Source organism: Zonotrichia albicollis, chromosome 2 (genome assembly GCF_047830755.1).
Source record: "Zonotrichia albicollis isolate bZonAlb1 chromosome 2, bZonAlb1.hap1, whole genome shotgun sequence".
Classification (NCBI taxonomy): Eukaryota; Metazoa; Chordata; class Aves; order Passeriformes; family Passerellidae; genus Zonotrichia; species Zonotrichia albicollis.
Genome location: NC_133820.1, coordinates 3238092 through 3262292, shown reverse-complemented (window position 1 = coordinate 3262292; position 24201 = coordinate 3238092). Strand labels below are relative to the sequence as shown.

General features: G+C 39.4%; 1 protein-coding gene across 2 annotated transcripts in view; it reads left to right on the top strand.

The window, feature by feature from the left end:
* The window catches only part of EPHA3 (EPH receptor A3), a 171328-nt gene that overhangs the window by 125900 nt on the left and 21227 nt on the right, over positions 1-24201 (top strand). Inside the window, exons 6-13 of one of the 2 annotated variants that reach the window (XM_074531577.1) lie at positions 87-211; positions 7040-7199; positions 8650-8752; positions 9204-9271; positions 12852-12977; positions 17332-17517; positions 21322-21383; positions 23607-23816. In XM_074531577.1, the coding sequence (XP_074387678.1) occupies positions 87-211; positions 7040-7199; positions 8650-8752; positions 9204-9271; positions 12852-12977; positions 17332-17517; positions 21322-21383; positions 23607-23816 (1040 nt within the window). Of the gene's footprint in view, positions 1-86; positions 212-7036; positions 7200-8649; positions 8753-9203; positions 9272-12851; positions 12978-17331; positions 17518-21321; positions 21384-23606; positions 23817-24201 lie in introns of both variants that reach the window. The other variant, XM_074531571.1, reaches the window with a different exon arrangement.

The following is a 24201-nucleotide window of genomic DNA, read 5'->3' as shown; positions in this document are numbered from 1 at the left end:
GAAAACCTCACTCTTTGCCAAGAGCTGGAACACAGATAAACTCAGTTTGCTTCTCTCCCTCCCCTCTCCCCCTGCCCCCTCTGCAGCTCCATCCCCCATCACAGTCATAAGGAAGGACAGGACATCCAGGAACAGCGTGTCCCTCTCCTGGCAGGAGCCCGAGCATCCCAACGGGATCATCTTGGACTACGAGGTCAAATACTACGAAAAGGTGGGAAGGTCAAAGGGGAGGGGTTTGCTCAGCACTGCTGGGATGAAATCATTGCATCTTGCCTGTGTTAAGCGTTCAGAAACACTCAGATTTGTACTGCCTCCCTCAACAGCACTGAGTGTTGGAACTGCTCGGTTTTTGGTGATGAGAACATCTGGAAATACCAAGTGAAATCAATGTGTTGTCTACCAAGTTCACAGAATGACTAGGTTAAAAGAGACCTTCAAGATCTCTTGATCCTTGACTCTTGATCTCTTCAAGACCATGGAGTCCAGCCCAGCCCCAAACCCTCAACTAAACCCTGGCCCCCAGTGCCACATCCAGGCTTTGTTAAACACACCCAGGGATGGTGACTCCACCACCTCCCCGGGCAGAACATTGCAGAATTTTATCACTCTTTCTGTAAAACACTTTTCACTAATATCCAGCCTGAATTTCCCTTGGTGCAGCTCAGGCTGTGTGCTCTGGCTGTGTCAGTGCTGCTGGAGACAGAGCCCAGCCCCAGCTGAGCACAGACACCTTTCAGGAGCTGCAGAGAGTGATAAGGTCACTTCTGAGTCTCCTTTTCTCCGGACTGAGCACCCCCAGCTCTCTCATAGGGAATCCCCAAGCACATAAAACAAAAACAAAGTAATGCAGTCAGTATATAGTTCCTTTATTTTCTTATTTTCTCAACTAAAATTTCCTTATTATGCTGTTCTATCATGCTGTCAGTGCCCATACATTTCCTCACATGCTGGTGGCACTTCCATGCCGCATGAGCATCTTTGACATGAAAATTATTTGGAAAATGTTGGCTGGCCTACTGGGCTGGTTGCACTGTGGAAGTTGTTTCTATGAATAACTGAGTTATTCATAAATTGCAAGCAAATGACTACAAATGAAAGAAAATCTACCTTCTGCTTTTTATTGACATTTTCTTTTATTTACAACTGTTCATTTAGACATCCTGTAGACATCTATACTTACAAAAAATTCTTTGTAATAGTATGTTTTTAGCAGGTCTTACTGGTAGAATTGAAAATATCATAAATTGCCATGGAGATTGAGGACTGTGGTTTAGCCAATTTTTCATAGATCTAATGATAGCTCTATTTTATATATTGCTCCTGGAATTAACAAATTGAAAAAAATGCCAGATTTCTGGTTAGCTAATTGAACATTAGCTAACAGTCTTCATATCTAATAATCAGGCTTTATACCAGTCAAGATGTAGTGATAATATCATCTAAAAAATGCTTTTAAAAATACTCCATGAGTATTCAGTTAATCTTTAGAAATTGTTTTTTCATGAAGGTTTGGAGGGGGACAATGTGGTGTTGGTAGCTCATGCCTGATCTTCAGATGGAGAAAGAGGATCAGAAGGCTGGATGCTTGAAAGATTTCTCCCAAATTTATGTAATCTGATTTTGGGAGGAGTTTTTTTGCTTAGCACTTGAACCTTCAAAGGCTTTGGTAAAAATTTAAACATAGCACATGCTGGTGATAATGGGGGAAAAAAAAATCATCCAAAACATTTCAGCTCAGTCTCGCTTAGGGGAGCAGCGTCTGTGGGCTTCCACATTGTTTTCTTTTTTTAATTTCAATTGGGACAAGATCAATTTCAGTCATCCCAAGGAAAGCAGGGCTTGGGAAGACAAATGCCAACACTCCAAATATCCTCCTCTTCCTTCTTCTATCCCAGCCTTACAAGCTGAGCATGGTGCCATCTGGGATGGGATATCCATGTGCTCAGCTGGGATCAGCTGTCCTGGCTCTGTCACCTCCCAAATCCTTGCCCACCCCCAGCCTCCTCTTTGGAAAGGTGTAAGAGGCCTTGACACTGCAACCACTGCTCAGCAATAACAAAAATATCTCTTTATTATCAAACCTGTCTGTTTTCAGTGCAATTCCCAAAGCTACAGCTGGATATTGTGAAGAAAATTAATTCCACCCCAGCCAAAAACAGCACAGGTGATCTCTTGGGTTTTACTGCCCCAAAGGGAGAGAGTTTTCCCCCTGCTGTGCACATTCAGTTAATTTTAATTAAGGCACCTATAAGTTTAATTTGTGTTGGTTTGGGATGTTTTGATCATCTTTCTGCACCGAAATTGGGGTTTTCTGTTCAAGAAAATTGCCGTGCAGTGCTGTTTTATGCACAGACAGAGCACACAGCTCCTATTCCCACCGGGTGTATCCACTCTCAGGGAGCACTTGGTTGTCAGAAGACAGCTTTATAAGACAGCCCACCAGTCTTAGGGGGCTGATCTTGCACATGTGTTTCTCCCCTTTGAAGTCTGTGATCAAGAGTTCATATGCACCAGACAGTTTTCTTAAACCAGGGAGAAAAGTGCTTGACAATGGGAGCCAGACCATTTAGAGCAAAAGGCTTTTAAAAAGCCAACCTTTCTGGCACCAGCGTTTTTAATGTGTGTTCTGCAGGCCCCTGGGGAGTCAGAAGCCTATTCCTCAGGGTTTATGAGGGGGGAAAAAAAAAAGTAAAAAGCAAATCTGTTGTCAGGAGACTTGAATCTATGTATTTTTAAGCTTTGCAAATAGGTTCAAAACTAATTCTCTGATAAACTTACTTGAGGCCAGAGCAGCTCATGCAGAATTGTTACTCTTCATTCCTCCACTAAACGCCTTTGAAAGATGCTGCTTTTCAGTCTGGGGTCTCTGAGCGTACTTCCTTCCCTCCTCTTTGGAGAGGAGAGGTTTCTTTTCAAACTGGTCCAGTCCATTTGATTTTTCTGCTTCAGAAATCATCTCGGTTGTGCTCATCAGAAAATCCACTGCTGTTAAATGGAAATAAACCCTTCAGAGTTAGCAAATCTGGATATTTCTCCTGACAACTCATACCTGATTGCTGGTAAATGGTTTGTGTTGAGCCATCCTTTTTCATCCTGCTTGTTTTCACTTGATATGTCTTTTGTCATCTCTTAGAAATTAAAAAACAGCATTAATAGAGCAATGCAGGTCAGCCCAATTCTGTCATACATCTTGTTCATGGCATTATGTTGCTAAGCTGGTCTTAAGGATTTAGGATATTACAAGAGGTTCAGAATAAAAAATACAATGTCATGTATATAAATTATAATATCTTGTAGTTTTTTCTCATGGATGATTGTCATAAAATATGTGAAATATATTCAGTTTCTCAAGGGCAATTAATTACCCTGCTCATTTGGGGTTTTTTCATCAGTTATTGCCTTTGTGTAGCTGAAACAGCAGAGCTTTATATGTGTCTAAAGAAATTAGTAGCTACAGCTTTAGGAAACTATTTCAACTCCTTGGAATTAATCAGAATGGCCTAGGTTGGAAAGGAACTTCATAAGATCATCCATGACCCTCTGCTATAGGCAGGGATAATTTCCACTATCCCAGGTTGTCCAAAGCTTCCAACCAGGCTTTGGGCACTTCATAGCATGATGAACTGAGTGGCAGTTTTTCAGCAGCAGTATTTGGAATAGAATTGTATTTTTGCAAAAAAATACAATTTAGAGCTTTATTATGAAGCCCCAGTCAATATTTATTCAAAACATTTAAAAGAAACAAAATCTCTCAGAGGGAGACCATATGGAATTTTTAAGCATTTACTTTATGGTAAGGCATAACATTTTATGTTAAGGTAATAATACTAAATGACACCTCAGTTTAGTTCATCCGTATAATGCTGTGCTGAATTTTAAGTGTCTCATCCATCAAATTGCATAAATAACAAAGCCATGTTTTCCCTTGTACAAGCCCTGTTCTTGTTTCCTCCTTGTCCTTATTCACATAATCATGTTCTCTTGAAGGAGTATCTTGTCATGTGAAGGTACAGAAGAAAGCCATCTCTTAAACACCACTCATAAACTATTAATTGTTTCAACTAAATGTGTGGCTTACAATTAAATCACGTACTCTTTATTAAGATGGAGTCTTCTGCAAACAATAAATGAAATTCAGCTGCAGGCTCAGGTTACTAAAATAGATTTGCTTTTGCCATCCTAGGAATTGTGTGATCAGTGGTTACAGCCAATACAGATCTCTGCACTTGGAGGCTGAAAAAGTGCATTATATTCAAATGCACTTTGTTGCTTTTGAACTCTAATTATTCTGGCTTTAAGTGCAGGTAGACCATGAGTACTCCACAAGACTTTTAGGAAATGTCATATCCTTGCAGAGCTCACTTCTGGAAATAAGGGAAGCAGTATCAGGAGTGTGGCCTCCTCCTAGAAATGTGTACTCAGGTTTTGTCCTCTCAAATGCACGTGAAGCTGTTGGAAAAAATATTTTTCCTTCTATAATATAAGCACTTTCTGTGCTTATCTGGAAAAGGGCAAACCTTTCACCCTTCCTGGTATCAATTTAAAATGTCTCCAAAATATGATTTTTGTAAAACAAAGTGTAAAATTATAAAATGTCACTTGCAAATGAGACCCTAACAGCATTAGGATTTGCTTCCCAGCAAAGGTTGTGCCTGATAAACTATGCAGAAATATTCAGGAAGAAATTGCTTTGTGCATCCAAGTTCAAATTTATCCTCAGAGTGTTTGGTTGAAGTTCTGCTTGGCAAGGACTGAGTCTCCTTTTTGTGTATTCCTCCTGCTTATGGGAGCTCTAGTGCTGTATCTCTGAAGTTTTGCTTTATCCCCAGGAAAGATAAACTTGGGCTTTTATGTGGTGTTGCGCTGATTTGATTACTACGAACATAAAAAATGACTTACAAAATATGTGTGTAAAAAGCTTCCCATAAACTGAGATACCATGACATCCTCCATACCATTGTTTTAAAGGTTTATTTTCCAAGTTCCAATGTGGATTATTAACAGACAGGGCCATGACTGTGTTTTCCCTTGCACGTATGTATCTGCACCAGAAGGAAATGTTTGCATTTCATAAAAGCAGCCTGAAGCGAGATCAAAATGAATGTCCAGTCATAGCATACACAAAAGATGTTGTGTTTTAAAGACAAGATTATTATGTCTTTGAAATTAAAATAGTTGCCTACATCCAACTGAATGATGAGATAAGGAAAGCCTGCAAATTATAATACTAGGCCTTTGTTAGTTCAAAAATAAATAATTTCACACAAGCCTGTTAGCTCTTTACAGTGTCTTCATGTAAATTTGCTCCCCTGAATTTAGAACAGAGAACTTTTTAGAGAAGTGTTGGGAAACTCTGAGGAGGTCCAATGCTGATTTCCTTTTTATTTTTACTGTGCAAAGAAAATGGGCCATGGTCAACAATTTTATAGTCATTCTTTGAAGACTGGGTCCAGCTCACTCTATCTGAGGTTTAGATTCTGGATGGTAACTTTTAGACACTTAGCTGGTTTTTTCTGTTTTCTTAATTTTTTTTTCTTTTTTCCTTTCATTGTGATTTCTCATGGGCATAATGTTGAATACTACATGGAGATTCTGGCAATTTTCCTAACCATGGTGTAAATGTTTCTGTTTCTGTATATCAAAGTACTGCCAGGAACAGGGCACTTAGTCTTCTTTAGCACCAAAGTGAGCAGTTTCTGATGTTCACCTACTAACCTAGAATATCCTGACTCTATTCCTGCAGACAGCAGAGCAAACACACTAAAACAGCTCCAGTCACTTGAACTTTACACCTGGAGGTGAAATGGCAATGAGAGTGTTGGGTGCTTTCCAGCCCCTGAGCTCGTGCATTGGCACTGCAGAGCTGTCAGAGTGAAAATGTCAGCCCCTGAGCAGCTAATGCAATGCCATGGACACGGTGAGGGTTGGGTGAGATGCTCTGCACCCGGCGTGCCCGCGCTGGGCTGCCGCTCTCAGCCCGGCCGCGTTCAATGGCCGCAGTGTTCTGCTCGGGGCTCAAAGCAAAAGGACATCGCATGAAATCCCCACCACCTCCAGAATAAAAAAAGTTCATGCTGGGGAACCTAAACAATTGAGATTCTCACAGTTTCCCATATGTGTGGCTGCTGGCCAAGAGCATTTTTTTTTTTCCTGAGACAGTTCCAGCTGCCATATTTAGGAAGCCAAAAATGCTCTTTTGGTACAAGATGGCTTTAGTAAAATAAGCAGTACCTCAGGCCCCATATACATGCTTAGATGTTAAGATTATGTGCTTACAGTGAGACAGAGACATACTTTTATCAGGATTAGCTTTTTACACAGTGTGAAGTGTATCCAAACTTACCAAATTACAAACCAGTCCTCCTCTTATTTTGTATAAAGAACATTATGTCTGACATAGGTGACTCTTAAGCAGAGAAGGGTTTATGAACATAGTCCAGGACTGAGTTCAGTGTGGTTTTGTCCAAATGAGGATGGACACAACTATCTCATAGTTTTTATAGCATAATAGAAAACCAGCTAAATCTGCCTTTTTGCTGAGCTGAGGAGCCTGAGTGGGGTTTCCCTTCTGACTGTTATAGAGGTAACCACTGTCTTGTAAAATGTGAGGCAGTAAAAACTGCATCCTGCAACAGCTCTGCAGGGCCCTAAAATGTCTAAGTTGTCCTGTTACAACTTCCAGTTCAGTGCACTAGGCAAATCTGATTTATGTTTTTTTTTTAATAATCTTTTTATAATTTTCTTGTTGTATTACAGACCACTGACAAAATGATGCAAAACCATTTAGTAAAATGTCATAAATTCAGCATGTCTAGTGTTCAATTTACTGCACAATACCATGGCAAATCTGATGATTTAAGGTATCTTGTTAAAAGATGATTGAAAATGAATGTTTGCACAAGTGTTCGTTAGGTGAAAATATTCAAAAATACACCAGTGGTCTCCAGGATGTTTATAGTAATTTAGAACCAACCACCTCTGGTTTTTTTTTTTTTTTTTTAGGGTGTGGTTTTAATCTGATGTCTTTTTTCAAAAGCAGGAACAAGAGACAAGCTATACAATTCTGAGAGCCAGGGGCACCAACGTGACCATCAGTGGCCTCAAGCCTGACACCACTTATGTCTTCCAAATCCGAGCCAGGACCGCAGCTGGATACGGCACCAGCAGCCGCAAGTTTGAGTTTGAGACCAGCCCAGACTGTATGTATCTGTTCAAAAGGTTTTTGCTGACATCCTGCCCAGTTCCTGACTGATCTCAATGGCTGCTTTCACTCCTGCTCTAGCTGAGGAAATGTGTCTCATAACTATTTATGATGTGTCTTTCTTGGTAGCACTGCTGGATAACTTTATGTTTTATCATTAAACTTGAAACAGGCTGTAAAGAAAGTTCTATCCCAGAACTATCACAGGTGGTGTTTTCTTCCATTCCCTACCCTACTTCTACCTCAAGCCAGAACTGATGCCTTGCTAGACTGTGGCTCTTGCTGAGGGAGGAGGTGTGATAGAAAAACAGAGTAGTGTCAAGCCAAATCTTTCACCCTGATTCTGTGTATATTTATGATATATTATGTATTTCATCCACACTTCTTCCTTCTCCACCCCAGTTCTTATTCTGAAAGGCAAACAAGCTTCATGTTTGGAAAAAAAGAGTTAAAAATTGCTGTTATAGTGATTTGCAGCTTTGGTGTTCTGGTTGAAACTAGAACCCAAGTTAGGACAATTACAATAGGGAGGAGAAAATAGTTGCAGAGATTAAAAGCCTAACAGTTTAGAGGTTAATGAGTTTTCTCTGCAAAGTAATGCTACCAAAAGAAGGGGAAATTGAAAAAGTAGAAATGTGGAAGGAGACAGGGGTGCACATCTCAATAAGAAGCATACAAATTACACAGATGACCAACAAATGGCATGAGTTTGTTGCTGTGTTACCCAGTTATCATAAATAGGTGCAGCTGTGGGTAACAGGCATAAATGGGAATGCTATGACTCTAAACAGAGGCTCTCTAACCTGTCTAGGTCAGAAATGGTAGCTGGACACACCAAAGGTCTAAAGCCATCCTATGATTTTGTAACAGTTCATTTTGTAAAGTTCCATGCTCAGGCACCACAGGGAGATACCCAAAATAAGGCAGAAAATTCCCCTGTTTTCCCTGTAGACATCTGTGCCTGCATGCCCTGGCTTTCCACAACCTTCATGTGGATATTGTCAGGCTTTACTGGGAAACTCAGCTCCTAAAAACACTGACCATCATACAGAAGGGAAAGTGAAGGTGATGATTGTGGGATTTCTTGCCAAGGAAGTGTTCCTTACTGAGCACGACATAAAGTATGTATGGCATACATGACATGAATCTTTGTATTTATGTATATGTTTTTATATTAGCATCAGTTTGTCAACAGTTGCTACAATTAGCAAAAGTACCGACTGAGAGTAGCAGAAAGAGCTTTGGTAAATAGGCAAAGATGGGTGGAGTCTTAAGTTTTCTTCTCTTGCACTTATTTTTTTGATGAAAAATTATGTCCTGCATTCAATATCTGCCAGGAGACCAAATGCTATATAATGATGTCTGTCCCCTGTGTGCATGTAAATTCTGATGTCACCAGTGAGGTGTGTGTGTGAGGTTATTTACGTGTTTTTGTGTTGTCTTTGCAGCCTTCTCCATCTCCAGTGAGAACAGCCAGGTGGTGCTGATTGCCATTTCAGCAGCAGTGGCCATCATCCTCCTCACCGTGGTGGTGTATGTCCTGATTGGGAGGTGAGTCTGGGGTCTGATTTGCACATTTTCTCCTGTTGCCACATCCCAGGGGGGCCCTGGTGACAGTGGCACATGGGGTGTCATGGTGTGGCTGTTTTTTAATCCTTTGTCTGCTGCCCAGGAGCTCCAAGCGCTGCTCACAGTCAGTAATGAGCCCGCTCACATTAGCAGCCCAAATCATGCAGCAGTTGTTAAAAAATGCTATAAACACATTCTCAGGCAATTGTAAAATTAAACTGTAGGGGTCAAAAATCAACAAATCCTCTCATTAGCCAATTTCCTCAAATTCCCTGAGAACATCACATGCCTCTATAGGGCACAGAGAATGTAAATATCATTAAACTTTCAAACAGGCTTTTAATTGTGCAGGGAAAACTGCACAATTCTGTTTCCACCTGCAGTTAACACATAAAATTCTCTGTATTAATTTTTTTTTTCTCTTTGCTTGTAGATTCTGTGGATACAAAAAGTCTAAACATGGCACTGATGAGAAAAGGCTGCATTTTGGGAATGGCCACTGTAAGTTACTGAAGCCTTTTAATGCTTCCAGATCTGTTGAATTCCTCCCCTAGGAAACTGATATTTTTCAATTAAAAAAAAAGAGCTATACCTCACTTAAACCGAGGTGAAATTAGGAAGAGAATTATCCCTTCTCTTGTGGGTAAGGTGATTTTCCCCAAACAATTATTCTTTGTTTCAACTTCTTTAATCTGTGTTCGGGTTAGTAATGAGCAAAACATCCCTGTCTATGTTCAAACAACGCATGTGTTTGGAATTGTAATATTTATCCTGCTGTGCAGCACTGAAATCCAGAGTACAACTGCATCTTCCTCATTATATAAAGTCTAAGAAATATATTTTCCTTTCCCAAAGTAAAATATAAATAAATTATACCCATCTTGATGAACACCAAAGCTGCTGTGAAAATTGCTTGCTTGAAAAAGTTCACCTACAAACAATTGTAATAATCTGATTATGGTTCCCCTTTGCAATGTGCATAATTTTGTTACACTTTTCCATAGGAGAGCTGTGAATCCTAAAGGTTGTTTCACAGGCAAAGCTCCATCCATACACCCTTTAAACAGGAAAAAAAAATAGTTTTGGAGCAGGAGAAGCTGAGGGGAAAAGAAGGTGATAGCCTAATTCCCGATCAGGAATGGGAGGATTACTTGGTTGGTTTTTCATTTAATCACTGTACTTTGGATTTTTAAATCCTTACAGGCAAAGATAAGGCCCCTAATAGACACCAAGACAAGAAAATATTTTTTTTCACCTGCATAATTCTTGATATCTAATGAGGCTTTGTTTAATAAGAAGCAGTAGTTCATCTTTGAAACTGTTTCAGCTCCAGATGAGTGTCCTGCTACACCCTGTAAACCATGGCTGAGCCATGTATTTCTGTTGTTTAGCATGTTGTAACATTAATATCTGTGGGGTTTTTTGCACACAGTGTTGGCACTCTGCTGTTTGCAAGAGAAGAGCTGCTGGTACCATAATCAGGTGCCCCCCCCCCCCAATTATAAGTGAATTAACATTTTAATGAGGGATTTACCTGCAGTAGGTAGAAATTAGAGCTGCTTCCCAAGCCTCCTGACAATGGGATGACTGTTCTCTGACTGTTCAAATTATTGTTCTTTAAAGTTTCCTGCCTCTCCTTATCTCCAGAGAGCCAAGAGCAGGAATATCCACAATTTCTGTCTCCTTCCCCAGCACTGTCAGGGGATACACAAGCTGCAGCCCAACAACTGCTAACCAACTATTCTCAAAAAAATCTCTAAGGTTACATGTGGCCCATAGAATTAATGCTTCATCATCCAAATTTAATGAGGTTATAAAATAAAAGCAGCCAGTAAAATAAGTGTCACAGACAAATAACAGGTCAGAATTTGCTCTCCTTGCTCCCACACAATGGAAAGTTGCAATCACTATTCTTAAACATGGCAGTGCTGTTAAATTCCTGTGGATTAAATTGCTTTTAATTTGGCTTTAGATATTTATGTACTGTTTTCTGAGTAGTGCCATGCTGATTCACTATGCAATAAGACCAGAGCCAATCATGAGTCTGGTATGTCTGTTAGAAGTTCTTGAAAATTATTTATTATGGATTTTGCAGATATTAATCTGTTACAATTTGGAAGTATGTACCTGTGTGGCTGTTGAAATTTTCAATCTACCAAATTACAGTCATTCCCAAAAAGTAAGAAGATTGCTCTCATGAACTGAAAAAGGACAAAGTAACTTCCATGGCTGTCGTAAACTTTCAGCATCTAATACACAGCAGCTGGTTTATTTCAGTCAGTTTACTCTGAATTACTTTTAAAAAGGCTCCAGCCATGAGCTATTCCCTGCAGCCTTATTACAAATCCTATAATATTACTTCAAAGGAACAAAAATGTTTCACCTCCTCAGATCCTCTCCCTTTGCCTCCTCTGGCTGGGCCTTTTTATTTTTTTGCTACCTTTAGGGCAATTTGTGCCGTTAAAATGAAAATGTAAATTATTATGTTTGCACAGAATGAGCTGTAAAGTAGTGCAGCTTAACACATGTGCACGTGTTTATTATCTGTATTTCATGACAGAACCCAGTTACTGCACAGGCTGCCCTTAATTATTGGTGTGAAGGGATTATTCTCCTTGCAGCCACCATCACCTGATCTTGGGAACCTCTGGGGTCAGCATTAAAAATCCCAAGCCAAAAACCCCACAGTGCAGAAGCTTTTAATTGTTATTTTTATTGGGGATGTGAGGGGGCCTGTAATGTACATTCAGCATGGACGGGAAGGAGCATTTACAAGATTTTTAACCAACAGCAATATACAGCCAATTACTTTTTGTTTTACTTGCAGGTAATTCTGTAATCATCAGGCTCTTGAAGGAAACAGAGTTGGCTTTTAAGGCTGGGCACACACAGCCCTTGTGTTGGGAGAATGGCTCTTGCTTTGCTTTGTTTTCAAGACAATTAGCTTGGGAATTCAGTTTTATCATTTTTTTTGTTTGTTGCTGTGTTACCCAGTTGTCATAACTGGTATGATTATATTCTGAGACCAATAAATCCTCATAAAATTGAGGGTTTTCTTCTTTTTATTCATACACTTTGCATTGTTTGATAAAACAATTCTGTGCTCTCACTGTGCAAAGATTTTTTTCCCCACATCTTTGCAACCCCAGCAAAAAAAGGTTTAACTATTTTAGCAGTGAAAAAGTTGCTGCAGTATAATAATGCTAAGCTGGAAAGGATATTACTGAGTGGGTCAGAGCAGTGTTTGTTGAAGGAGTTAATATCTTTTACAAGACCTACTGGTACAGTTAGGGAAAGCTGGAATACATGTCTGGGAATGTAGGGTTTGTGTCAGAAGCAGAAAACTTCAAGCTGGGTATTTCACTTTTTGTTAATAAAACATATTCCTGTTGTAAAAAGAGTACAAGAGAGGCAGGCACAGAAGGGACTGGGTGCAAACACAAGCAAGGCTTTGAGCTGGGCAGGGGGAATGAGGCTGTGCTTTGCTTTCAGCATTTTTGTTTGAGGCAAAGGTTGGCAATGGTCTCTTCCAGCAATCCCTAGCCAAGAAACTCTAGAGATGCCCAAAATAATAACATGGATGTATGGGGAACAAATCTCTAGAACCAGCCTTTATTCAGAACAATTGTCTGCTATCCTTGAATGTTCTGGCAGAGATGCATTTTTTTAATATATAACTTTCTTTTTATGCATCTCGTTGATGGAATTAGGGGAAAAAAAAAGCTGGAGTTACTCTGATTTCTTAATATATTCCTAAGAACTTGTCAGGTTCACTGTAGCAACACATTTTGTTCCTTGCCCCTTTTTTGTTACTTTGGAAGGGTCAATTTAAGGCAGCATCTAAATGTTGCCTTAAATTGCAGATATTTGAAATAGGTTGTCGCACTTCTCTGCTTTAGTGTCTGGTTTCACACTGTACAAAGAATCTGAGGACCCACAAAAACCAGTTTGGTTTGAAGAATTTACTTCTTCAAAGGAAATTCTTTCCTCCTTCTTCCTTCTATTGATTTGGTTTCTGTTGTCTCATGAGTTTTATTTCAAGTCTAAGTAACATTTTCTCTCTGAATTTGTTTTTACACAGTAAAACTCCCAGGTCTGAGAACTTATGTAGATCCACACACATATGAGGATCCCAACCAAGCTGTGCATGAGTTTGCCAAGGAACTGGATGCTTCCAATATATCCATTGATAAAGTAGTTGGAGCAGGTAATGACCACCATCTATACTGAATTAAAGATATATTTTTGCTGTGTATATACTGTTTTATGTCTTTAGGTTCATAGTTGTTACTGGAAAGAAAATGTTCTAGAAAGTCTCCAAATTAGCAGGTCACATTTGCAGCTGATTTTAGTGCAAAGTTAAGAGCACACGATTTTGTGTTTCTTTTTTTTCCCAAAAGAAAGGAGACAGCAAGACAGCTTCTCAAAGGACACCAAGCCCATACTTGAGTGCACCACTGTTGGAAGGGAAAAGATCATTCTGCCTCACTTCTATCTTTCTCTTAAAAATCTGTCAGCACAGAAAATGTTATCAACTGTGAAGATGTTTTCTTTTTTTTTTCTCTTTCCCCATAAAAGGACTCTTGACTATTGTGCCTTGAGTGAAACCACAAACTCATTTCATAGCAGTCACCACGCATCCATCAGGCTGCAGTGACCTTTGGCCATTGGATTGATTTTGGTCACTGCTTGGGATTTGAATTATTGATTTAGGAGGAAAGGGTTGTCTGTCCAATAACTGGTTGTCTGAGCCATAAAGATGCCACAGGTTGTTGGATTTACAGGAAACAAGCTGGTGAAATGATCCGATTTTGTATCAGAGGAGCCAGATTACAGAAATTCTCATTACAACAAATGTTGCAATGGAGCATGTAGGTCCTGATGGAATGTGTGCTTGCTCCTTGAAGTGAAGTGGCAGATTGTCTCATTGAGCCAGGAGATCATGGAGTGTTGCCTTTCCTCCTATATTAAAGCATTTATGAGGAGTACTATTGATTTTTAATCCATTGAAAAATACTTGTTCCTTTACTATTGATTTTTTTGGCTTCTCTCTAAGTATATGGTTTGAATTAAAACCATGAGATGTAAGAGACAGACTGAGTGCACAGCAAAAGATTTTCAGCTGGAAAAAGTGCAGAACCCAAGGTACTGCACCTAGTGCATCTCCTGAATCACCAGCAAACAAAAGGAACAGTTTTCATATTCTCTTACTGAAGCTACTCAACTGTTGTTAGCTTGAAGTTATTTTATGGAAAGATGGAATCCATGTTCCTTGCTGGATTTAATTTTGCCCCACAAGAGTGCACTGTTCTCCATTATCTTCAGTCAAGGCAGCAAAGCTCTGCTTACTGCACGTAGCAGGGAATTTGTGTGGAGATGGAGAAGGAAGAATACTCTAAATTAAAGTCCAGGAGCAGTGTGTTTCCTTGCAAGACTTTCAGGAGCCTCACAAATGCAAAGTTTGTAAATTTGGGCTGTGTGCAATATATGAATCTAGAAAAGGAGTTCCTAGGATCATGCCAGGTTTTACAGCTTCGTTGCTCTGACCTGTTTTTAGTCAGGATGCACAGCAGAATAAGAAGTAAATCAAAATTTGTCAAATATGGCCTCTGCAAACAGAGGAAAAATTTTGTAGGGTCAGATGTTTTAAAAGCCTCCCTGCTCCACTGCAGTGAGAATGACAGGTTATTCTGGATTGGATGGGACCCCCAAGGGTTGTGAGTCCAACCCTCAAATGAATGGTGCCCACAGGGATTGAACCTGGACTTGGCATTACCAGCACCCTGCTCAAACCAACTGAGCCAAGTGCCAGAGGGTTCTTGAAAGCTTTTTACATTAAAACTTGCACTCAAGCTGTAATAACACCTTTTTTTGGGCACCATAACTCGATTCATATAGTCTGGAGCACCTAAGGTATTACAGTTAACATTTCCTCTTAGCAGTTGCTTGAGATGTCATCAGGAAGAGCCAGGAAGGCAAGAACAGATGAAAATCAGGCCACAGAGGGCTGGGGGCACCCAAAATGAGTTTGTGGCATCACTTTACACTGCTATCACCCTCAGCACGTGGTAGCTTTCACATTCAGAGTGCTCTGAGGCAACTTCTTCAGGAACACTTCTCCCGAAACCAGGAAGGCATTTCCTGCCTCTTACTGAGTCAATGCCTTATTTGAGTGAATGTCTTGGTCTCTTCCTGCCCTTGTCCTTTGCAAGGCAAGTGTGGATGAAATTATATAAAAAAAAAAAAAAAGACAGGGATTTGAGAAGAAGGGATTCATTTAACTGCCCTGGAGTGTGACGTAAGTAATGAGACCTTCAAGTCAGGCAGGCAGTCTCGACATTCTGAAGGGCTCCGAGCAGTTTTTCACAGCTTTAGCCAGAAGTCTCTGAGAAGAGAGGGCTTTCAGAGCTTACATAGCTTTGAAAACATACACAAATGCAATAAGGAAATATTCTTATCCAAAAGAACCTCAAGAAAAACACAAGGGATTTTAGTGGGAGGCTAAGCATAAGAAAATTGAGGTCAGAAGCCACTTTTTCAGACTTTACGTTACAGTAATTTTTTCTTTTAAAATAACTCACTTATTTTTATGGATTCAGTTCAACAAACCACTTCAGAAGTTTAAATCCAAATGGGCAGTAGGAGAATACTGAAGAAAGTACTTTATTGATTTGGGGTGGATTTAACTATGTGCTTTGCTGAACAAGAAAGCAAACATTTGCTTTTCTTCCAAAGAAGAAATATACTTATAGCATAACATCTTGTTAAACAAATTATTCACAAAATTCAGGGGCTACCTATCTATAAACTTACTGTGAAGGTTTGCAGTGTCCCAATGAACGTGGCTGATGTTCCCAAGGTTTATGAAATGTTGAACTTTGGTGCCTCTCCAAATCTGAGGGGGTTCTCTGCACAGATTTAAAATGCAGCAGAGTGAAGGAGTAGCTGATTTCACAGAATCTTCATTTACTGTTCCCCTGAGTCTAAATGCACAGCAAACACCATCCTCTGATGTACTAAATAACCTCTTTTAAAAGAAATTAAAATATCCTGAAGGGAGATCTTTGTGCCATGAACAGCCCTCCTAAATAATCCCTATCAGCTTCCCACATGTAAATAGACACACCAGTCAGCAGGGCAGGTTGTTCAATCTTTATGTGTGGGGTGTAATTAAAAATAAACACCTCAGGAAGGCTTTGTATGAAAAGCCATCATCCTCACATCTTACAGTCAGTGCCAGCTTTTCAACTCAAACACAAGCCCTTGTTTCTCCTAAGCAGTGTCTGGTGAGACCCAGTCCATTTCTTACTGGGATCATTTTCCAAGAAAGTGAACCTGCTTTATATCCATAGACAGCAGCAAACTTCATTGCTAGAAAGAGCCCATCTTTTATTCTCTTGCAGCATCTGCTGGCCTTGAGGTACTTTTGGAATCTGATTAATCACTCAAGGTCTGGGTTGTTCAGCCATGGCTGAATGGGACTGTGTTGATGGACATTACCCATAACCTTTTCCTTCCCAGAAGTTAAACAAATATCAGATACATGATTCCAGCTTCAAAATGAAGGATTGATTGCTGGGCTGCTGGCTGAAATCATAGCTAAAGTCTCCATTGACAGTAACTGTAAAACAGTTCTAAGACCTTAGCTTGTTATAGCTTTTTGGACCATTAAAACATCAAGAAAATGGACTTGGAAGCAGGGTGCTACAAGATTTATTTCAAGCATTTTTCCCCATTCCCTCTGTTTTCAAGATGTGCTTTGGTCTTCCTATTTTGTGGTGCTCTGACAGTATTGAGCTGGGGTTAGTGTTTGAACTCCTGGTAAAGTATAATGGTCATTTGGGCTTGCAGAAGTTGAATGCTTTTAATTAGGTCTGAAAAGAACTCAACTCCCTTTAGTTACTAGTAACAGCTTTTAAAATTGTTTTTTTGAGCTGCTGCCTGTCTTGGCAGCCTGAAATACAAACAGTGTTAGAATGAAAGGATGTAATGTCAATGCTTTTTAGCAATATATATGTACATAAAAATGGATCTTCCTTTGACTGGTTATTACCTTGATAGTACAGTTCTATGCCTAGAGGATGAAGCAGCTGGTGGTAAGATATGGTAACATTAATTTCTATGTTGTTGACTCAAATCTAGCCTGGGTTAGCAACAGAGGAAGGTCATTGCCCTACCACACATTTTTTCAGGCCTTTTTTGATTAACTTGGCTGTCTAAAAAATAAAAATATTCAGAAAAGAAAAGCTGAAAAGAGGCATTGAAATCAGTTGCTGCTCAAATAATAATATATTGAAACTTCCTTATGTGATCTGTGTAAAAAATATTCAACAGAAAAAAATTTTCAAGTAAGGTGTCTTCTTCCAACAGTTTTCTATATATTTAATACTTCCTCTTCTGAATGCTAAGATAATTTTCCTTGTGCTCTGCTCTTGCATGTTGCAAAAGGGTAAACCAGTGTACACCTCATTCCAGGGGCTTGAGTGCTGATTGTTCTTCCTTGAATCCCTACGGAATAACCACATTTCAGCTTTCATCACTTTTCCACTCTCTTTTTTTAGGAGAATTTGGAGAAGTGTGCAGTGGACGCCTGAAGCTGCCTTCTAAAAAGGAAATTTCAGTGGCCATCAAAACCCTGAAAGTTGGCTACACAGAGAAGCAGAGGAGGGACTTCCTGGGAGAAGCCAGCATCATGGGCCAGTTTGACCACCCCAACATCATCCGGCTGGAGGGAGTCGTCACTAAAAGTAAGGAATTCCAGCCTAATAATTCTCTGATTTGCTGATCAAAGGAGAGAAAAAGTGAATTATGAATTAAGTCAGCCAGGTTTATGCTCTGCAAAAAGCTCAGTAATAAATTGGCAGGTTTAATAAACTCTGGAGTTAGGAATTGCTCCAAAATGGCTCCAAAAGGGCCAGGAGGCACTGGGTGATGATCTGGTAAGGAGTCATGGAGGCTGATGAGGCTTCCTAATTGCACTAAACTTCACTGTGTTCTGCTTTCAGCTAAGTCATTAGATTTGTCATTAGCACTAATTAATGAACAGCCTACCTGGTACAGGAACTGGTTCTAGTGAATCATTAAATAAGGCCAAACTTTTTTCCTAGATGGTTTTCCTGCAGGGGAAATAATCCATAGGATATTCAATATGTACCAGCACAAGGCATGTTAAAGCTCCAGAATTCCAAAATTCAAACATCTTGGTAAAAATCTCAAAGAAGGAAGAAGTCTTGAGGATTTAATCTGTCAGTAGTAAAATTAATTTTATCTCTGTCCTTATTTATATATTTACTCAAATGACTTTTCTAAATCTGTTTTTTGGTGCTTTTTGGTGTTTGCTTGGGATTTTTTATTTTTTTTTTGTTAAAGCATATTCTTCATCCTTGTTTATGATAACAAATCACCTTCTCTTTTTGAGATCAAAAAAATTTAACTGAAACCTCAATGGTAAATGTGGTACCTTCTTGGAAAAGTAATGTGTTTCAACAACCCTCTTAAGCCACATTTTCTGTATATCCACTGCAGAGTGAAGAGATACATTTAGCAATCAAATTTATCTACCTACATTAGTTATTAAGGGGGAGATGAATAAGCTTTTATATGAGGCAATCTTAAAAAAAAAAAGAAGAAAAAAAAAGGAGTGCTCCAAGATGTTTCATGGGAGCAGAAAAAAATTGGTGGGATATTTTCTTGTTCATCCCAGAGGACCCTGCAAAGCAACTCTTTGCCATTTCAGTGATCAGCTTGGAATTTGCTGAGGATGTTTCTAGTTTAACTGACTAGAATCATGCCAAACTCTTTGGGTTTAAGTAGATGGTTTTATTAGTTTGAAGAAAATTTTGGTTTTTTAATTGTGTGATTCAAAGTTTCACAAGGATAGACATGAAAAAATTTCATAGCGTACTGCTGAAAAGTATAAGAAATGAAAACCCCACCAGAATATGTCTAAAAGTCACTAGTGAAAGGTATGTAAAACACTACATGTTATGAAGAGTCACAATTATAATAATAATAATGCCTTCTCTATGTGTGATTCATGAAATTCTATTTTGCTGATTTCAATAACAAAGAAATTATTGTTTATCTTAGGTCTCACAGTCCTATTAGGAAAGGTCTGCCTGCATAAATTGAGGTTTATCTCCTGCTTTGTAGTGACACACATTTTGTACAGTCAGAATAAGATTTGCAGTCACAAAATCACTTGAAACGCCAGCATCAGCCTGCACACAGCTGAGCTAAAATCTCTTTTGTTCCATTTTGTATTCCTGGAGCACTCGAGAACAATAATTTAATTGCTGTACAGGCAGGAATTTGTGCATTGCTCTTGAATGTGCATTACTAATTCTCTCTGTACTCTGTGTGAGTGACTTTTAGTGAGTTTGCCACTCAGGTGCATTCACAGCGCTGCTGTCTGGTTTGGGGGGCAGGGGAAGGAGGTCAGGAGTGCCAGCTGCCCATCACATCCATGTGTGAGAGAGCAAACTCTGAATATTCCCTGCTGAAGCCAATAAAACCTCAGGAGTACAACACCCTCTCCAGATGGCTCCAGAAGAGGAGCTGAGAAATCTGCTCTGGAGCTGCTTTTTACTGGGCAAAAGTATAAGACACAAACTGAATGTAATAATAAATATAATTATTCGTTCTATTGGAAATTCTGCAGGGTTATAGAAGAACAAGAAGCTTGGGAGTCAGGAGAATTTTTTTGTCTGATTTTTTTTTTTTTTAACAAATCTATCACCACATCAGGCTTCCAGCCTCACCTCCAGTGCAGAATTTTTCCTCTGCTCCTTGTGGATTTCTGCATTTCCCAGCTGCTGCCCTGCACTCCTGGGCACACTGTAGGCAGCAGTCTTAATAACCAGCACACATGTTCTGCTCAGTTTACAAATAATTTACAGCAATTTGCAGCCTGCTATTCTAATAAACCTGGGCAATGCTGTTGACACAACTTGTTATCATTTATAAACGGCTGAGCTTTGATAAATGGATGCAGAGGGTTCTTTTAAAACTTCAGAGCATGTGATTCTTATTATGGGCACATTTCCAACTGAATGAGGGTGAAACCCTGCACTTAGACTTTTGGAGGGTGAGTGAGCAAGGCAGGAAGATGCTCCTGTAATAATTTGGAAGATATATTTCTTACTCTAATTTAAGTTCTTCTGATAAAGTCTCGTAAAATTGCCTGAGTTTGTACAGAAACCAGGCACCTGTCTCCTGGCTTCAAAGTGCAGGGCAAAGTAAATCAATTTATCATAGAAAGTTTTGGATAGCCCTGTACTTGAAAGGTCCAGCAGCATATTCTGGGTGTTACCAGAAATCCCTTTGAATTCATGTTACACACAGAGTGCAAGTTAAGTGCTTTTTCTTTTCTTTCTAGGCTAGCAAGACTAAATATAAATAGATTTATTTGTTTGAGCTTTTACATTGCTAGATCTCTTATCTGTATCATCTCTCATATCATTCAAGATTAATATTTTGCATACAGTATTTCCTACTGGTGAATGGATGAGAGTCAATTAATTAGTCATTAGTGTGACTCCCACAGTATAACACATCATTTGTACCACAGAAAGAAGATATTTGAACCCATTAATTCATAATGTTCTTGTGTTAAATTCATTCTTTGAAATTAATATTTCTCTTCTAAGATTTCTATTTGGTAGAAGCTGTACTTTTTGAAAAGCAAACAGAAAAAAAGTTGTTACCATTGACTTAGCTTTTTTGATGGCTTTCTTCTTCTTAATTAAGCTGGGTACCTTTTTCAAGCCTCATGCTGTTCAGTTTTAAAAGCTAAAATTTCACCATGCCCATATACAATATGCAGGCCTTTTGTCCTACTTTTATGGTCAGATGCCTTCCTGTGTTTTATGTGCAATAATAATTCATCTCCTTAAATAACTTCATGGTCTTACCCAGCCTTCTCTCTACCACAAAGAGAAAATAAGCAAAGCATTAGTAAATATTATGAAATAATAAAATCCATATGATGGTAAAATTAGCAGGGCAATGACCTTGGTCTGAAAACTTCCCTGTCATCACCTGATTTTTTGCATTACTTTCTCTCCAGCTTGTCAGAGCTGCATAGAAAATCTTGGTTGTGTCACAAAATGCCCTAGGGTGGAGGCAATGGTTTCAAAAACTGGTCTGAATATATCTGGATGAGTTTTGGGGGAACAAAAAAGGCTTTTCAAGGGCTGTTTTCTTAGAGTTTGCCAATGCATGTTCAGGTCCCAGCTGCGTCCAAGGGATCAGGGATTTTTTGCTGTCAGGGATCCCAGCACAGAGAAAAGGAGTTCCTGGAAGGAATGCCCATCCAACAGCTCTGCTTCTCTTTCCTGTGCCCTGTGTTTTACTGTGCACTTTCCATCTGTGTCTGCACCCAGCCTCAGTTTGCCCACCCATCTTTTGCTTCCTTTCTAAATGTAAAGGAATAATGTAAAAATTATCCTTGGGGTTAGGAAGATTTGGACACAATCCTGAAATGTTTCGGTTTGCTGATGGTATTCCTATGTGTTTCTTTGAAAAGCCTGACCCTTGTGCTCTATTTCCAGGTAAACCAGTTATGATTGTTACTGAATATATGGAAAATGGCTCCTTGGACAGCTTCCTACGAGTAAGTGCAACAGGAAACTAAATGGGGCAGAAGTGGCTCTTGTTCTGGACCTGTCAGGGGTCTGCTGCCACTCTGTGCTGATTGATCAGCAGCTCTTGTTGCTTGATGTTTTTTTATTTTCATTTGGGTTTGTGAGTATCATGATGTGCTCAGAAAGCCACTTAGGGATCTGCTGGTCCATTTGCAGTAAGCATTATTCCAAAATTAAGGCAATTTTGGTTGCATTAGTGTGTCATATCTATTAAAAATGAACAAAACAAAGCAACATTCTGGCACACAAAAAATGAGAACTGTTTTTCTGGAGGCTGAATTATGACTGTAGTGCAGTTATGCTTATTGGTTGGCAGTCTCTTTGTCTAAGCAAGAGATTTTCAAAATTAATAGATTTGTGGAAATTTTATCAGTAACAAAGACTGGAGAGAATAGCCCCATACCTGAGCATGTTAGAAATCTTTAGCTAGAAACATTTACTGGCCTGTTTTCTTTTTCCAACCTTAGACACACTAATGCTGTGGCTGATTTATCTTTGTTTTCTGTCAAAGTTGGTAGTGAGCCTAAAAAAATTGAAACGCTCCCTGCGTCACCAAGATTTACTTGTGGCAAAACAAGGAGTGCAGGAGAAGTGAAATCCCATCTGAGGGGAAACACTGGTTTAATTTTAATTTGTTAGGGCAAACTCAGCTTTGGCTGGGAGACTGCTTTGGTTCTGCCACGGCTGAATGACATTATCCCCCAAATTCATAACATTGAACTAGACATTTAACCCCAGAAGGGGATAGATTGTCAACCCTAGTTTCTCTATGTACTGTATATGTTATGGTGTCCACTGGAGCATGTAAAATACATATAAATAATGTGTCAGTATAGCTGAATGAAATATCTCTGTACTGAACTATATATATTTTGTTTAGACTTGAAATCCTTGAAGAGAGCCCTGAGGAAGGGAGAATAATTTCTGACTGCACAGAACAGTTGTTCAGCTTGTTCTTTCATTTTACTGTGATGATTTTTTTTTTTTTTTACTACTGTTATGTGGAAGCATAGATAAGAACCTTGTGACTCATTAATATCACAGGCAACTCAGGCCCTATAACCTTTTTATAAATGCCTTTTGGAACTACTTAGTTTGCTTTCCTCATTGCCATTGAGAGGCTCTCTGAGCATCTGATTCTGTTCATGGTTAGAAACCTTCTGGTTTTTAGCTAAATCTTTTCCAGAGTCTATATAAAATTCTCTTGTGTTGGCTCTGATAAAAAAAGGACAGGCAACTGCTAAGAATCTTTTAAAATATTAATTTCTTCATGAAGGGGAGTGCTGAGAGACTCTTCAAGTATCCACTGTGTCTTATATTTGCCTAATGTTTCCAGTGCTACTATCACCCCCTAGTACACTAACCAAAAATGAAAAATGGATGCAATCAGTCTGGCAGACTGATTCATGTCAGATCACCTCATGTGACAGAGCCAGCTCCCTTGCATTTAATAAAATTCCAGAAGCAGCAGCACGAGGAGCTGGAGAGCTGCCCATGCCTTACATTGACAGCACTGGGGAATTCATCTGAGAGCTGCACTACAGCAAATGCTGTCCTATTGTCTATGTATCCATATATCAATATCAAAAGTAGATGTTAGCAAACAGGATTAGTAAGAGTTGGGAGATTTGAGTTATGCCCAGAAGTAGATGATTGGAAATATATCCAACCAATGCCTTCTAGGCTAAGTCATAATGTGTTTCAGTAATTTTTGAATTTTTGAAATGAATTTAAAACTAACAGAATTTGAAAGCCGCTGACTCAGATCAGCATTTGCTATTGTTAAATGAATTCCTGTGTAATAGAAAACTTTCATTAGGCCATTGGGGAAGGCTTGGATTTTCACTAGAAAATCCTGTGGCCTTCCAGGAAAGTTGGACATCTGTTTCTGTAATGTTCTGACACTCCAGTCTCAGGAGCGTGCACGACTTAGATTTATGTGCTGCTTTCACACCTGCCCCATCTAGGAAATTAAAACTCTGATGACAGCAAGAAGGGGGAAAATGAATTTTTATCTGAATTGCAAATCTGTCCCCTTCCCTCAGCTGACTGGGAGACCAACATGTGGCATTTAAATCACAGCGCCTGACTCAGGAGCTCTTCATCTGAGGAGCTTCCAGGTTATTTATGAAAAAATCTGTGTAGGAAGGAGCATGAGCAATCCCTGAGATGACATTTCCAATGTTTTCCAGAAGCATGATGCCCAGTTCACAGTCATCCAGCTGGTGGGCATGCTTCGAGGGATCGCATCTGGCATGAAGTACCTGTCGGATATGGGCTACGTCCATCGGGATTTGGCTGCTCGTAACATCCTCATCAACAGCAACCTGGTCTGCAAAGTCTCAGATTTTGGTCTCTCTCGTGTGCTGGAGGATGACCCAGAAGCTGCTTACACCACAAGGGTGAGTTCCTGTGTTCCTTTACCTTTTTTAAATTTTTGTTGGTTGTGGCAAAGACTCAAATCTGATGGAAGTCTGAAATCTGAAGCTGTGTTGCAGAGGGCAGTCAGTCTGTCTGCCCAGAGATGCTCAATAAATCAGGAGCTCATCACAATTATTTTTTAATTCATGTCTTGGAGAAAATAGAAAATGTCCATACAAAAAGTATAACTTGTGTTGGTAGATTACTTTCCCTAGACTATTCAAAAAAAATTCTTGGCTCTGTTTCTTTCTCCTGGCTGTGTAAAGGAGTGAATATTACAATTAAAGCCAGAGTTCTTTTGGCACACAGTAATTTAAGCCTTCATGTGCTTTGAGAAATTTTAGTTACACTGCTGATTTAGCTCCC